This window comes from Acomys minous, assembly GCF_964271855.1.
Source record: "Acomys minous genome assembly, chromosome: 4".
NCBI classification, from domain to species: Eukaryota; Metazoa; Chordata; class Mammalia; order Rodentia; family Muridae; genus Acomys; species Acomys minous.
The window spans coordinates 59628982-59645010 of record NC_140486.1 but is presented as its reverse complement, the minus strand read 5'-3'; the positions used below and the strand labels follow the sequence as shown (position 1 = coordinate 59645010).

Below are 16029 nucleotides of genomic sequence, written 5' to 3'. Positions count from 1 at the left end.
GCACCAATAAGCTCTTGCACCAATATGCTGCCTCAGCGTGCTCATGAGAATAAAAGGAGATAGCACCGGGGTTGTTCAGAGGGTTGGTTTTTTAAGTTGCTGTATGAGAGTCAGTGCTTGGATAGAACGCCATTTTATCAGAATATGCAAACTGTTGGCAAACTAACCCCTGCTGAGCTTTCCCGAGACCCTGCTGCTATATCTGTATTCTTCACCACCCTGGCTAGGGTTCTGTCAAAATGAACAAGTAAAATCATTGCTGCCATGTCTCGTCTGCAGGTAAGTGAAATGACCAAAGAACCTAGCATTTAGGTCCACAATAAAACAGATACTTGCGTTGTTTTACTTTGGATGGTACCTTCTGCTACCAAAACAAATATAGTTACTGTCGTACTTCAGAGACAGTGTTTAGAAGAGTGGTTTTCAATCTGTGGGTCATGATCCCCCCTCAACAAACCTCTATCTCCAAAAAATACTTTCTCTGTGATTCATAACAGCAGCAAAGTTACTGTTATAAAGTAGCAACAAAAATAATTTTACGGTTGGATAGGGCCCCCATCGCATGAGGAGCTGTATTATAAAGGCTTGCAGCATTAGGAAGGTTGAGAGCCACTGGCCTAGAAGAAAGTAAAAAAAAAATCAGGATGTTAGATTTTAGTCTTGTTGGATGTTTGTTTGCCTACAAAACCATGTGGTGATTAAAAAAATAAAATCAAAGAACCTACTAACGTGGGAAGAGTCTGCCTTAAGCTCTGCCTTGTGTTCTTCTATATCGTTTCTGATGGAGGAAAAAACCACCAGCTCACAGGAAGAGGCTCTGCCATGCTGTTCTACCATCCTGTAGCCATCATTATTGACAGTGATGTAAAGGGAGGAGAAAATAAACCAGCCAATGCTAAGCTCACACTCCCCCTGTGCAGAAGAAATGGCTGAGTTAGAGAGGGGAAGAGCAAAGGAGAATGCTTGGTCCTTTCCTCAAAGGGCAAAGCAGCAACAAAGCTTACAGGAACATGTCTCCTGGAGGTTATAAAAGGTGTTGGCAAGCTTTTGTTTTGAAATTCCTGCTGTGTCTAGAACACTTAACATTAAGCATTATGAAAATTAAAGTGTACATTTTTGCTAAGTGCTTTGAGAATTAGTTGAGTCGAATCATAGATGTTTTCAGAATGTTATCTGCTTGAATTGTTTAGAGAGGTTCTAAGAAACAAAACGCTGATTTTTGGGGACAGTGTGACCTAGAGAGTTCTGACTAAATCTCTCCTGATGCTCACGTTCTGCTCATATAACTGCATCCTGTAGCCACAATAAAGAACACCTTGGAAGGGGATGCATCTGAGTTTTTGCCAGGTGTCACTTTCTGCAGCCTCACTCTGACCATAGCTTAGAATATGCATCTATGACATAGCTGTCCTTCTGATGAACTAATGCCAGCCCTCCCCGCCTGTTACCACTCATCAAGTTCAGGGCTCCTTCTACCCAGAGATACCCTGATGCATCTGTGGGTTAACATGTCCATATTTGATAGTGGCTGTTCATTTTCTGATTTAAAAATTGGAGTCACTATACTAGAAAGTTGACTGTTTGTTTGGGTAGACAGGTTTAGTGTTGTGAAACGTATCTGAATCCCCACAATGTGGATGGAGGAGTCACATATCCCATGCTGTCCTTCTGTAGTCCCAGCCTCTGGCAGCAGAGATGCATTTAGCATCACTGGGGTTTTCTGGCTTTGAGACTGCCATGGAATCTCACAGCGGAGACCCTGTAGAGACTGGCTTCTTTCACTCAACATGACAGACAACTTTGAGACTTGTAAGTCTCACACATGCTCTAGAGTAGTGGTTCCCAACATTCCTAATGCTGTGACCCTTTAACACAGCTCCTCATGGTGTGGTGACCCCAACCATAAAATTATTTTGTTGCTACTTCGTATCTGTAATTTTGGTACTTCATGAATTGTAAATATCTGTGTATTCCGATAGTCATAGGTGACCCGACGAAAGGGTTGCTCAAGCTCCAGGTTGACAACCTGTACTCTATATAGCATCTTGATGCTACCACAGAAGTCTGTTCCATTCTGGAGATGTACCACACTGTGTTTACCAGTTTATTCACTAAAAGTATTTATCTTGACACAGATTTGGGCCATTATGAATAAGCAACTACAAGTGTTTTAGTAGTTTCTATGAATATGTTTTCATTTTTCTAGAGTCATAGGGCAAACTCTATGTTGAATACTTACAGCTTATGTTTTCATTCTCTTTACAATGAAAAAAAATTAACCAGGATGTGGTTTACTTTATCAGCTTTTTATTAGGGAAATGTTTTGCCTACCATGTATCACAAAAATTTTTCTTGTTTCTTTTCAAATTTTTATGGTATTACATTTTACTTGTAAACCCATAATTCATTTTGAGTTATTTTATGTATAAAGGAGAATTAAGTTGAGGGTTTTGTTTTGTTTTTTGTAAAACATGGAATCTAGTTGTTTTAATACCACTTATTGGAAATTGTATTCTTCCTCCATTGAATAGTCTTTCATTTTTAATAGACCATATTTGTGTGCCCATTTCTGTACTATTCTGCCCTGTTGATTAATATGTAACATTTATGTTATATATGATATATATAATTATCATAATTACTATGATTCCACAGTTCTTCAAGCTGGGCAGAGTGATATTTCCAAGGTCACTATTTAGAATTCACCATGGTTGTTCTGTTTCTTCTTCCTTAGTATATAGCTCCTAGGACCAGCTTGTCTGCTTATATAGAGAATCATGTTGGTCTCTTGGTTGGAACTGAGTTAAATCTATAGATGTTGATGTGTCTGGGGAGAGACAGCATCCTGACTATAGGTCTCAGGCCATAAACACGGCATTGCCCTCCAGCGACTTAGATCTTCTTTGGTTGTTTTCATTAGCATTTTCTAATTTCCAACATATAGAGCCTGTCCAGTATTTACTGTATTTGTGACTTGTACAGTTAATCATAAACAGCATTTTAAAATGTGCCCATCATTACTATGTAACAGTCAAGTAGGTTTTGTGTATTAGCTATGTACCATGAAACATCATCCAACCCACTTATGGGTTTTAGAAACATTTTTGTATGTTGTTAATAATTCTTTACATCATAGCCTCATATGATAGACCATCATAGCCTCTGTGAACATGGGAACGTGGACAACTCTTTCTTTTTCTTGTCTCCTCTCTCTCTCTCTCTCTCTCTCTCTCTCTCTCTCTCTCTCTCTCCTCCCTCCATCTCTCTGGTGTGTGTGTGTGTGTGTGTGTGTGTGTGTAGGAGAGGAACAGGTTTCTACACAGTGTTAAAATAGAAGTTACAAGGATAGAAAAGAATTTTTTTCTCTTTTAAAAATGTAATGAATTAAGCATTTGAACCTGTAAGAATCAATAAGATTCTAACATCTTTTGTCCTTTTGCTATTGTACAACTAGCTTTTACCAGAAGCTAAGAGAAACAGAAAGATAAGCTGTTTTCATCATAGAAGAGTATATATATATATAATACTATGAGTTTTTCATCGGACTTATGCTTGATATTAAAGTATTGTTTCTCTATTAACTTCAGTTAAAATTTATAATTGAAACACATGAAAGTTGATCTGACTTTTTTTCTGAACAGTTCATTTTTGTGATCTGTTACATAAGCTCATGAGCTGTGTACCCAAGCACACATTCTCGACACATGCTGCTGTGTCCCGTAGGGAGCAGGAAGCTATTCTCCAATGTGCTATCTTCTTTTCCTCACTTATCATCCCTGTCCTTTCCTGGAACACCACTTAAGCACAAGGCCTGAAGGCCTGGAATAGGATACTTAGAGTTTACAAGTTGTACTAACGTAACAATGTTTCTAACTACCTGCTAGGAAAATCGTAACAGAAATTTGAAAACATTGCAGGAGCAGAGTCCATTACTAACAAAGAGTTATTACATCCTCCTCTCCTTCTAGAAAATTCTGACCATGATTCCATCTGAAGAGGAGAAGCAGAAGATCCAGGAAGCTCAGCTGGCCAACCCCGAAGTGCCCTTGGGCAGCGCTGAGCAGTTCCTCCTCACACTGTCCTCCATCAGCGAGCTTTCAGCCCGGCTCCACCTGTGGGCATTCAAAATGGATTATGAAACCACGGAAAAGGTAGGCAGGTCATGGGGGTGGGGATCCCATGTCCCAGTGCTGCCCAGTGGTTTTTCCACTCAGTGACGATGAAGCTGGCGAAGGCTCATTCTTGACACAGAGTTTGGAGGTGACCTCATGGCGATTGTGTGTCTTGCACTGGGTGGTGTGCATTGCAGCTGTACTAGGTGGTGAGAGTCTTCAAGGCGACAGCCTCAGACACATGATTATATGTAGCAAATAAATGATTATTTTATTTATTTATTTATTGTAATCAAGTATTTTCAGACTGCGTTTTCAGTGTAGAAAATATAGAACAGCATAATGTGGAAAACTAGCATCATTCCACCTGGTGATAAAAAACCAGACTTAGGGGTTTGGCAGTTGGCAGCTTCATGGGTACCTTTGAGGGAGCATCAGCAGCTGCTTTTCTCACTGCTGTGACCAAATGTCTGGCAGGAACCTCCTATGGGAGGAGAGTTTTGTTAAGGCTCATGATTTCAGAGGGTCGAGTCCAGCGTGAAGGGAGCATCTTGACGATGAATGGGACAGCTCCATCCATGCCAGCAGCTGAAGCTTGAGGTGACAGACAGAAAATGGAATTATGTGAGGGCCCAAAAGGCAGACACAGGAGTTGCGTGTCTGTGTCCTATGGTAGACACAGGAGAATCTCTGGGAACTTGCAGGGGCAGAGGCCTGACAGAGCTTGGCCTTTGACTCACAAACATGCCTATAGACACACAGACATACAGACACACACACACACACACACACACACACACACACACACACACGTTGGGGAAGGAAGGATACAAATGAGAAAGGTACTGGGGACTCCTCCTAAGGAGAAAGACATAGACACCCTTCGCGCACTGAGGTGTGCTGTGTGACTTCCCTAGGGAGCCGTGAATAAATATCTCCCTCAGATAGCAAGAACAGACCAAAGAAAGATTTCCACTCAAGTCTAACTCAGCGAACCAGAGTTCACTCTGGTGAGTAACTCAGGGTTACTCACATGACGGTGGGTCAGAGGTTACTTATAAGGACACAGATAGCCGGGCATGGTGGCAAGTGCCTTTAATCCCAGCACTATGGAGGCAGAGGCAAGTGGATGAGTTTGAGGCAAACCTGGTCTACAAAAGCGAGTCTAGGACAGCCAGGACTGTTACACAGAGAAACTCTGTCTCAAAAGAAAAAACACCTTGAAAAAAAAAAAAGAGCACAGATCACTCCCAGGGAGTTACAGTACTGTGAAGCCCCTCCCAGCATAGGTATTGTATTCCTGGAGAGCCTTGCCCCACATCAATGCGCAGAAAGCTGGAGGTGTGTCCTTTTCCCCAGACGTTAGTACTGCTTATGTAACTTGGGGAAAGGCCATGTGAACCTTGTGTTTTAGGAGTTTTCTGAGACTTGTAAGTTTTGGGAACTTCCTGTGTCTCCTTGTTAGTGGTAGTATTTTGATTTGGAAGGAGACATTACCCAACAGGTCAGTGGACATGCTCCTGTGGGCTGAATAGAGGCCAATGGAGATTGGACAGTGAACTTCAAGGAGCTTAGTACCAGAGAAGATGAAGACTGGGGCCCAAGGGAGTTTACACGGTGCTGTTCTGGAGACGAGCTAGCTGTCTGATAGTGAGTCTGGGAAGCTTGGAGGAAATTTTCTAGTACAAAAATCTGAAACCCAAACACACACAAAAAATCTACTAACTTTCTGAGGACCAAAACGATGCCACAGTAAAAATTTCATACCTGACCTCATGTGACAGGTCACAGCTGAAGCAAAGGAACATTAAAAGTACTGTTAAATTTTATATGAAATTAGCTTCTGCCTATGTTGTAATGGTGTGTTATGATGCCTGAGTGAATTTCATTCCTATATCTCTGAGATGTCTTACTAGGTATATTCAAATATCACAACAATATAAAACACTTCTGAGTCCTGTATATTTTGAATATGGGATTTATTTAACCCAGTCTACACCTGAACACATGGAATCAAGCAGGAACAAAGATACCCCTGCGGCTGCTGGGTGACTGCTATAACTCAATTGTGAAACCATTTGGCACACATAGGTGATTCTAGCAAAGTAGGATGACTGGGGAGGGGGGGGAGTGATGTGTGGCTAGCTGTGCTTGGGGACTGGCAAGGCAAGGCTGCTGGAGAGGCTAAGGTTGAACCTCCCAGTGTGGGCCTTCCTTCAGGCAAGTGACAGACTTCATAGGTCGAGGCCAATGAGGCTACAGAGCAGGCTAAGTTCTGAGGGAATGAGAGAAACAAGAAGTGTGGCTTTCAGATGTGTCCAGTGCAAAGCTCACGGGCTTTACACACTCCACGATAGCTATGATTATTCCTCAAGATAAATTCTTAAATGTATTTAATTTAAAAAAATTTTTATTTCATGTGTATTGGTGTTTTGCCTGGATATATGTCTGTGTGAGGGTGTCAGATCCCTGGAACTAGGGTTATAGACAGGTGTGAGCTGCCATGTGGGTGCTGGGAATTGAACCCAGGTCCTTTGCAAGAGCAACCAGTGCTCTCAACCACTGAGCCATCTCTCTAGCCCTTTAACTTTAAATTTAAAATGTAAATGTATTTAAAATTCTGTGTGTGTGTGTGTGTGTGTGTGTGTGTGTGTGTGTGTGTTTTAATGTGGTTCTTGAGTGTGAACTTTGTAGATGACAACGCCATGTCACAATGTCAACAAATTGAACATACCTATGTGAGTAACTCAGGCTAAAAGGCGGTTAGTGTGAAGAGCCTAGAGGGGACAGGAGGAGACTGAGGTGGTCCAGAGGCTGTGAGGACAGTGTGTACAGTCATCTGCCTGCAAAGAAAAAAGACAAAGAGGAGCCTATAATGCTGGTGCTGAGGGAGCATAGAAAGAAAGATGGCTTCGAAGTCAGCAATGGCTGGCAGGGAAGAGTGCTGAGGGTGACCTGAGGGTCCTGATTGAGTGTGGATGGTGCACAGGACCAGGGGACATAGAGCAAGACCATCTTCCTTCCATCATGAGCATCACATGGCTTTCATTGTAGTGTTTGGGGTAGATCAACTCTCTCTCTGTGCTGTTCATATCCAGGACCAAATGCCTGTCACACAAGTTAATCCATGCTAGGAATTATTGCTTAGTGGTTATTACTTTAGACCATGCAAACATGGAAGGGGAAAAAAGGAAGCCAAAGTATGTATTCTTGCTCATCCCCTTCTTTCTTTTTTATCTGAAAGGAAGTGGCCGAGCCACTCTTGGACCTGAAGGAAGGAATAGACCAGTTGGAGAACAATAAGACTCTGGGCTTCATCCTGTCCACTCTCCTCGCCATTGGGAACTTTCTAAATGGAACTAACGTAAGCCTTCCTGCCCTTACTCCCGGGCCGCCTTCATCACAGTCTCCGCCATCATCTGCTGATGGAGCTGTACCTTCGATTCCCTGAAGCAGTAGAACAGGCAGCTCTCATGTCTTCTTGCTGAAATATCAGGGGCCATTCACCCATTTGAATATGAGCTCTAGTATAAGAAAGCTTGAAAAATACATACATAAAATAAGTTAACAGGTTAACACAGAGCACAGCTAGTCTAAAAAATTAACATCAGGGCATTTTCATCCAGAGAGATTCTTTTTTTTTTTTTTTTTTTCCTCTAAGCTTATCACTCAAATACTTGGGTTTATACACATTCTGGTGTTCTTTTTAAAATTCACTTTGTTTTTTATTATGTGTGTGAGCGTGCACACATGCATACAGGTGCCCATGGAAACTAGAGGTTTTGGATGCCTTGGATCTAGAGTTATCAGCCAAGTTATGAGCTGTCTAGTGTAGGAACTGCGATCCAACTGGCCCTCTGTAAAAGCTGGATGCACTCTTAACCACCGAGCCATTTTTCCAGGCCTGATGTTGTTTTTTAAAAGCAAACTTTTGGTAGCTGCTATTGGCCTAACTCTGTCCTGACCCTGACCATTCAGTGATGGTCAGAGGTAAAAGAAGCCGTTGCTGTGTGTGTGTGTGTGTGTGTGTGTGTGTGTGTGTGTGTGTGTGTGTGTGAAAGCCCTGTCAGTCAAAGCCCTGGGAGGTGGTGGAGGTAGTGGCTGCTCCAGTTTAGGCAGCAGCAGAGGAAGGAGAAACTAAATGTCGGGCTCCCGTAGTTGGACATCGGTTCTAACCGTCTGCCCCGTGAGAGGCCCTATGTAATACTTGTTTTCCTCATGTCACCACACAGGCCAAAGCATTTGAGTTAAGCTACCTTGAGAAGGTTCCAGAAGTCAAAGATACAGTGCACAAGCAGTCACTTCTCCACCACGTGTGCACCATGGTAGTGGAAAACTTTCCAGACAGCTCAGATCTGTACTCAGAGATTGGGGCCATCACCAGGTCAGCCAAGGTACGTCCACGGACTTGGAGGAGCTGGCCTCGTGGGCCCCACTGTTGGGTCTTCTGCGTCATCTCAGAGGCATACAGCCTCTGTTAGGCCATTCAGTGCTGCCTGCACTGGAGTTCACAATTATGATTCATTTCATGCCATTTCTAATGAACTTTTAAGATTCTTTTTCCTATCTCCGGTTCTTGGTCAGATTCTTTCCTACTGAGGTATGTGGGGCAAGCCTGCCCTGCAACCCTCACTCCTGTATCCAGTGGTGAGAGTGTCACTTTCCAGACTATTCTCTCCAATGTTGCAAATCTTCAGCTCGCTGTACGTAGGCAAGCATGTCAAAAAGATGCCATCAGGTGCTTCCTGGGAGATTCTGTAGTACCCAGAGTGAGATCTGGTGTCAGAAACCTGAGTGTGCCTGGCCCCAAGACTCAGAGATTGCCCGTTCCAATGATCTTACATACAGGGAACATTTTTATAGGGCTATAAACAGGATCTGGCTTTGGACCCTCAGCTGCAGGCTCTTAAAGTGGAGAGTTGATATCTTTGAGAGAATATGGCTGTTTAGAGAAGAGCCCAGTGCAGTATGTGGTCACTCAGCTGCCTGCAAGGTAGGGGGACTACTGAGGTACAGCAACACCTACAGGAACCCAGCTGCAGCAAAATGGGGAGAAATGAAGCTACGGATGCCCAGGAAGCTTGTGAGGTGAGCAGGAGTCCATAAACAGGGCACCAAAGCCAAACCTCCGTAGAGGAATCTTCTGGAAATTCAGTGGGCATGGTGCAAGTGGGACGTGTTAGGGTATGCTGGAGTCGAGCATGAGATGGGCTGGAGAGCAGAGTAGCTAAGAGGTAGAGACAGGGCCACAGAGATTCTCCTTAAAGGATCTCTCTTCTCTGCCACCCACTGGGATGGCATGTGACCTAGTAGCAGGGCCCTCTTGTCAGCCACAGGAGTTATAGTCTGCCAGTCCACCAAGCCAAGTCCCTCAGCTGACTTCATGGTGTACCTGCCCTGAGGCAAAAAGAGGCCTAGCTAGTGCTTTTCCAGCCCTGGCAGAACTCACAGAAGGCTTTTCAGAACAGAGCCCTCTAAAGGGGATGCATGGCACATGGTTTGGTGGTGGGCACTGGGCTGTGGTCTTTATATGTATGGAGTGTCCTAAACAATGCAAAAAGCCCCTCAGATGCTTCCTCAGCCACTGCTGCGCCACCTCAGCCACTGCTGTGCCACCTCAGCCACTGCTGTGCCACCTAAGCCACTGCTGTGCCACCTCAGCCACTGCTGTGCCACCTCAGCCACTGCTGTGCCACCTCAGCCACTGCTGTGCCACCTCAGCAAGTCCTTCCTTGGCCAGGAATTCAAAACAAAGTCACCCTTCTAGATCTCCTTTCTTCTGACCCTCTCTCCAGGGCCACCCAGAGCAAATGGGTTTTATTTGGTTCTACCCAGGGTCTTCCCCAACTGGAGCTGCCTAGTAACCAAAGTGAGCCTAATGCAGAATTCCCGACATCAGGCCAGATTCCAGTGGGCTGTCCCGGGCCCTCCTCAATACCAGGCCTTTCCTGCATGCCTACTAGACATTTAGTTGTTGTTTAAATGAAACCTGAATAGTGTATCCTTGCCTACATATTGACTGCACAGGCCCAAACGGCCCACAGCACTTGCTCTAGATGACGGCTGTTCCAGATCCCGTATGTCTTGTGAAAGGAGACCATGAGGCCAAAGGCAGCTATCTGCTGCCTTTTGCTAAACTTCAAAGAGCCTTGGTAGCTCCATAGCCTTAAGCCCTTCTCAGGTCCTGTCCTGCTTTCTTGGCCTCAGGGACCCTTTAGGCTCTCAGTCTCTCCCCCACCATTGGTAGAGATCATCTCACACAGATCTGCCATTGTTGATGGGATCCCTTCCATTGTCTTCTGAGGCTGAGGCTGCACTTATACGGTCACTCCCGCCAACCCTGTCTGCCTTTTCCCCTCTAGGTCCTGCTCTCCCTCCATCCTGACCAGTGGCAGCTCACCTCCTTGATGGATTCCTCGTTCTGACTTCTGTCTGTCTCCCTTTCACCTTCTCCCACTGCCGCTCACCCCTTGTCCCTCCTGGTCCCCCCGCCCCCATTCAGCCCAGCTCACCTTATTTATCTAGCTCTTTTCCAGGCCCCTTCTAGGTTTTTCCCATTTCTCCTCTCATTCTACTAAATCTGGCCCTCAAGTGTTTTTTTTTTTTCCTGGACATGATCATAGAAAGGCTCACACGGGGTTGCTCACGTCATCCCAGACTCTTTGCCCTTCCCAGACTATGTGTTCAATCTCTGTCTCAAAAGTGTCTGTGCAGGTGGAGCTTGCATAAACTCTCAGGATCTCATGCCTATCCGCCTCCCCACACGCGGACCCTGAGGGTGCTGTAGACCCCTCAGAGCTTGGCCTGTGGTCTGAGGCTACTTGATGTCACTGACTCACTTGCATCCTGCGCTTGTCTCTGTCTACTCATTGTGCTATCTGTATATTTAGTACCCCAAACAGCGAGTGCTGTGCACTAGGTACTCCTTGAGTATTAGATGAATATATGAGGGATGGATGGATACAATCATTTTTCACATAAATTGTAAGTTTTGGTAAAGAGAAGTCAGCTGCCCATTGCTGGCTGAGCATAGTAAGAGCCTCCCATGACAGGGGAAAGTTCTTCCATCTTAGTAAAATATTAGCCCGAGAGAACGAGAGGATCCTGAAAAGGTTTATGAGACTTCTTTGCAGCTCATCTTGTACTAGGTCCCTTCACTTCATGTCTGAATTTACAATTGCCAAAGATTCTCACAACATTTCTTCCCAAACAAGGCAAGAAAAGGTGGCTTGTGCACTGGGTTCACAGGGAGAATAGTTTTATCACTAAATAACTTGATGTGGAGACAATGAAAAATACACATGGGAATCGTTTTAAGGCCATAAATATGTTTGTATTTCAAGATGTAAATTCGGTTTGGATGCTTGTTTCCTTCCACAGGTACCTTGGGCTCTGGTCTCAGGCTGCCATCCAGCTCTTTCACGCCTTTGCTGTGCTCTCTCTCTCTCTCTCCCCCTCCATTTTCAGGTTGACTTTGATCAGCTTCAAGATAATCTATGTCAGATGGAGAGAAGATGCAAAGCCTCATGGGATCACCTCAAGGCAATTGCAAAACACGAAATGAAACCAGTTTTAAAGCAACGCATGTCGGAGTTCTTAAAGGACTGTGCAGAGCGAATTATAATTTTAAAGATTGTCCATCGGAGGATAATTAACAGGTACGTGGCCTGAAGAGCTAATGGGAAATAAAAATACACCATACACAGGAATTAGAAGGTTAAATTTACAAACATGTCACTGTGCATTCTAGGCACATAGCAGGTACTCCATGCACCAGTGTCTAGATATCTATGTATGCAAAACAGTGCCATTGAATCTTAACTGGGAGGAACGCAGGGGATAATTCAGTGCACAAGTCCCCCTTGACCCAGGAACTGCTTTTGTAAGATCTCTGGCAAATTGCTTCTTCTCCGCGGCTGCTGGAGCCATTTCACAAAGAGCCCGCTCCTCTGTGAGGCTGTTGTACATGTTAGCAAAGTTCTCTTACATCTGGCCTATACTCAGCCTTCTGATGATGCTTTCCTGCATTTTCTCTCCACCACTTGTGCTTGAGTGTGGGCTGTTCCCTACCACAGGGACTCTCCTCTGTACCAACCATCCTCAGCCACAGGGTCTAGGAGGTCCACCTCCGCCCCCCGAGTCGTGATTTACTTCCGAGGAGGCTGGCTCAGGTGTAGTGTGGGTCTAGTATGGCTCTGTGCCTATCTGTGTCTCATCCTTTTAAACCGTGGATGCATAGAGTCTGGTCTTGCAACCTTCCAGGCAAGGACGGGGTTCTCTTTCACGAGCCCCCACTTTCTTCTGTGCTTCATCATCACAGTGTATGGACTTAAGAACATCTCCATCCTTCCTTCTTTTTCCTCTTTACTCAACTCCTCCTTTAATCATTCTTAAGCCCATGTAGGACTTTCTAAAGCCTGATGCTCTTATCTTCCCACAAGCCACTCCTTCTCGTGGCATTTCCTATTTTGATGAACAGACTTCCTCAGGCTTTGTGTGATAGATACGTGTACAGTGCTTGTGTGTGTCCGTATGTGGGAGCCAGAGGTCAACATCAGATATTGTCCTCGGTTGCTCTTCCCCAGCCTCTCACTGGACACAGAGTTCACTGCTGAACTTGATGAACTGACCAGCGAGCCTCAGAGATTCTCCAGTGTCTGTCGTCCCAGTGCTAGCATTACAACCACAAACTGCCATGCTCAGCTTTTTTGTGGGTATAAGGGCTCTGAGCTCACTGAAGGTACTTTAACATACTGAGTGATCTCCTGAACCCCTCTTTCTTAGCCTTGGTGGCAACTACTGAGAAAAGGTGGGGAGAGAATAAAAGTGCAGGCAGGACAGCAATGTAATATTGTTTCTAGGTTGATGGCTCCTCATTAATCAGTGTTTTTGGAATTAAGCTGCTTAACCCACTAACTACACCTCATCTGACTGGATCTCAACTACATTATATTGCCTCTGTACAGGAGAATTTTATAAGATTCAGATAGTACTATGCTTTTGACATGGTATATAAAAGAGGAGGAAGAAGACGTGGTCAGGTTTGACTCTTTATTCTTTTTATTATGTAAGTGGTTAGCCACCTTAAAAAATATGAAAAGAAATAATTTCCATTTGGGATGTTGTAAAACTAGAGCAAATTCATGAAAGTCTTAGAAAGTTTTTGTGCCTGCTTCTACTAACCATTTTATCCAAGACAGATTAAAAACATGATTCATTGATAAAGCCATTCCTTACCATGTGTTTGCTTGAATCAATCCATGCAAGGTGGTCATGTTGATGGTGTCTTGTCTGACCCGAGCTCACAGATCTTCACTATTTTGTATCCCATTGGGGGTGACCAGGATGGACTAGAAATTCACCATAGCTATGGTTGGTACTGAAAGTTCCATGACTGACAGGAGGTCCTAGGTAGCGTCCAGGGTAAGCATCCACACTTTAGAACTCTTGGTTCAAACGAAGTCTTTAGTAGGAGCCTAGATTATGGGACTGATTAGAGCAGGAATCCATTGCTAACCTGGGTGGACTGGAACTGAGCCTTATTGCTTTGCTTCACGTCCTTAAACACTGGCCAGAAGCATAACCTAGAGTAGTTATTTCACCCCACATATTTGGAAATAGATCCCATAAAAGGGGGAGGGGAGAAGGAAAAGGAAAAGAAGGAAAAGGAGGAAGAAGAGGAGGAGCAGCAGTAGCAGCAACTTAGAATGCATAACACTATTTTATGCTGTAGAACAATCTACATGTAAACACCTTCAGATCAGCCGGGCAGCAGTGGTGCACACCTTTAATCCCAGTACCCCGGAGGCAGAGGCAAGTGGATCTCTGTGAGTTCGAGGCCAGGCTGGTCTACAAAGTGAGTCTAGGACAGGCAAGGCTACACAGAGAAACCCTGTCTCAAACAAAAACAAAAACAAAAACAAAAAAAAGAAAAGAAAAGAAAAAGAAAGAAAGTCATGGTTGCACAACTGTTGCTTCAGGCAATACTTGGTTTTCAAAACTGTTGTCTGTCATAGGAACTCTTGTTTTTTGGTTGATAGTACCTGCACATTTGTCTTTAATCTTATCCTGCTGCCCTAACAGCCTGACTCACTCCATGGGTGATGTGTAAACTCACACATTCTCATGGATTCATCAGTTAGCAGTTACTGTGAAAGGCAGTAAGAGAAAGCAGGGGAGGGGTAGGTAGCAACTCCCTGGAGAAGGCCTAGCAAACTTCAGCTATAGGTATAGGGAAAGGCAGAAGACAGGTAAACACCCAGACTGGCATCCTACTCCGTGAAGCCTATTTTTCCTCATGGGACCCATCATCTCAGTAAACGGCACACCCGATTAAAAGTGGAAAAAAACGAACATGCTTGTCTTACCTTACACTAGTGAGAGGAGCTAGTCCATCCATAGCCATGAGACCTGTCTGTCTATGATCTAAAGCTTATAGGGAACTAATCTCTTAAAGGTTTCCCTTTCTCCAAGTCATATGCTTTGTCTTTCTGAACAAATATTTGGAATCTCCCTTTCAAACGCACATCTTTTCTCGGGTATGAAGTCCTTGTGCTTGTCCCTCCCCAGTTTTCAACATATAGATTTGAATCTTATTTTCAGTTTTACATGTTAGGTTTTGACTCTCTTGGATCTAAAGCAGTGCTCTGATAGTAGAAAATGAGGTATTTTGAGTTGTACTTACATAAAAAAGAGGAGTCAGAAGGGTCATGTATAAAGACAAATTACAGTTACCGTCTGTGTGGGACCGGTCCCTCCATTGATTCTGCATATGTGGATCTTGGATAATGATGTAAGACAATATATGCAGGATAGTGTACCACCCTGTCCTTCTATCATCTATTTTACATCTGGCAAGTGATGCCATTAGGCAGTAAGGGCCAGGAAGTTCAGGCTGGAGTAGTGCTGGCTCAACAGTGACACGAAGGTGCTGCTTTACACAGGATGGTCTGGGAAGGCTCGCCGGGGAAGTGATAATTTGACAGACATCTGTGGGATGAAGACCATTACCATCATCATCCTCCATTATCATTGTCATCATATGTGGGCGAATGTTCTGAGCATAGCAACTGGCTCATGCTGGATGCCTTGTCAGTGCTGTGGCTCTTCCATGTAGAGTAGGCTGTTTGTTTTTAGTTTTGCTTTTCGGTTGTTCTTTCGTCTTTCCTCTGTGGGCTCTCAGCTCTCTGCCCTCTGTGTCCCTTTATGATTCTCCTTTATTCTACCTTTAACAATAATAACCAGGGGTCCAAGGTGGCTGCAGTCATGACAGATGGGCAGAGGGTGGGGCTGGCCACGTGGTGCTTGTGTGCACATGTATGTGTTGTATGAATTTGTCTGTAAGTGAACATTGGATTCTTACTCTCTAGCTGTTAAGAGTGAAATGGCTCTATGAACATCTGTGTAGATGTTTTTATGTGTGTGTACACATTTTCTTGTCTGTGTGTATGCACAAGAGGAAAACTGCTAAGCCATGTTGGGAATTGTGTGTTTAACTTTCTGAAGAGCTCTGCCACCTGCTTTGCATAGCAGCTGACCCTATTCTGTTCCCACCATGGCTAAAAGAGAATTGCAACTTCTCTAATTCCTCAGTGTTGCTTGGCTGTCTTCTTGAGATAGCCATCTCAGTAGGTGTGAGATGATTTTGATCTTCTTTGTCCTGTCGATTAACGATTTGAACAGACTTCCTGGCTATTTGTGTATCTTGTTGTAAAATGAGAAATGCCTGTTCAAATCCTTCACCTGTCTTTCTGTTTCTCAGGCTTTGGGCACTTTATTACACTTTATTACACATGTGATTTGCAGACATTTTCTCCCATTCTGAAAGTTGTGCTTTTAGTATTGGTAATGTTCTTTGAAGCCCACGAGTTCTTAATTGTGGTGAAATTTAGCTCATTTTTTTCTACTTGCTTATGTT

The 16029-nt window shown here is 44.1% G+C and overlaps 1 protein-coding gene across 7 annotated transcripts in view; it reads left to right on the top strand.

Annotated features, from left to right (window-relative positions):
* The window catches only part of FHOD3 (formin homology 2 domain containing 3), a 412148-nt gene that overhangs the window by 385040 nt on the left and 11079 nt on the right, over positions 1 to 16029 (top strand). For all 7 annotated transcript variants that reach the window (XM_084780621.1, XM_084780620.1, XM_084780626.1 and 4 more), the window contains 4 exons: positions 3969 to 4151; positions 7357 to 7476; positions 8345 to 8506; positions 11580 to 11770. In XM_084780621.1, coding sequence (XP_084636747.1) covers positions 3969 to 4151; positions 7357 to 7476; positions 8345 to 8506; positions 11580 to 11770 — 656 coding nt within the window. The remainder of the gene's footprint in view (positions 1 to 3968; positions 4152 to 7356; positions 7477 to 8344; positions 8507 to 11579; positions 11771 to 16029) is intronic.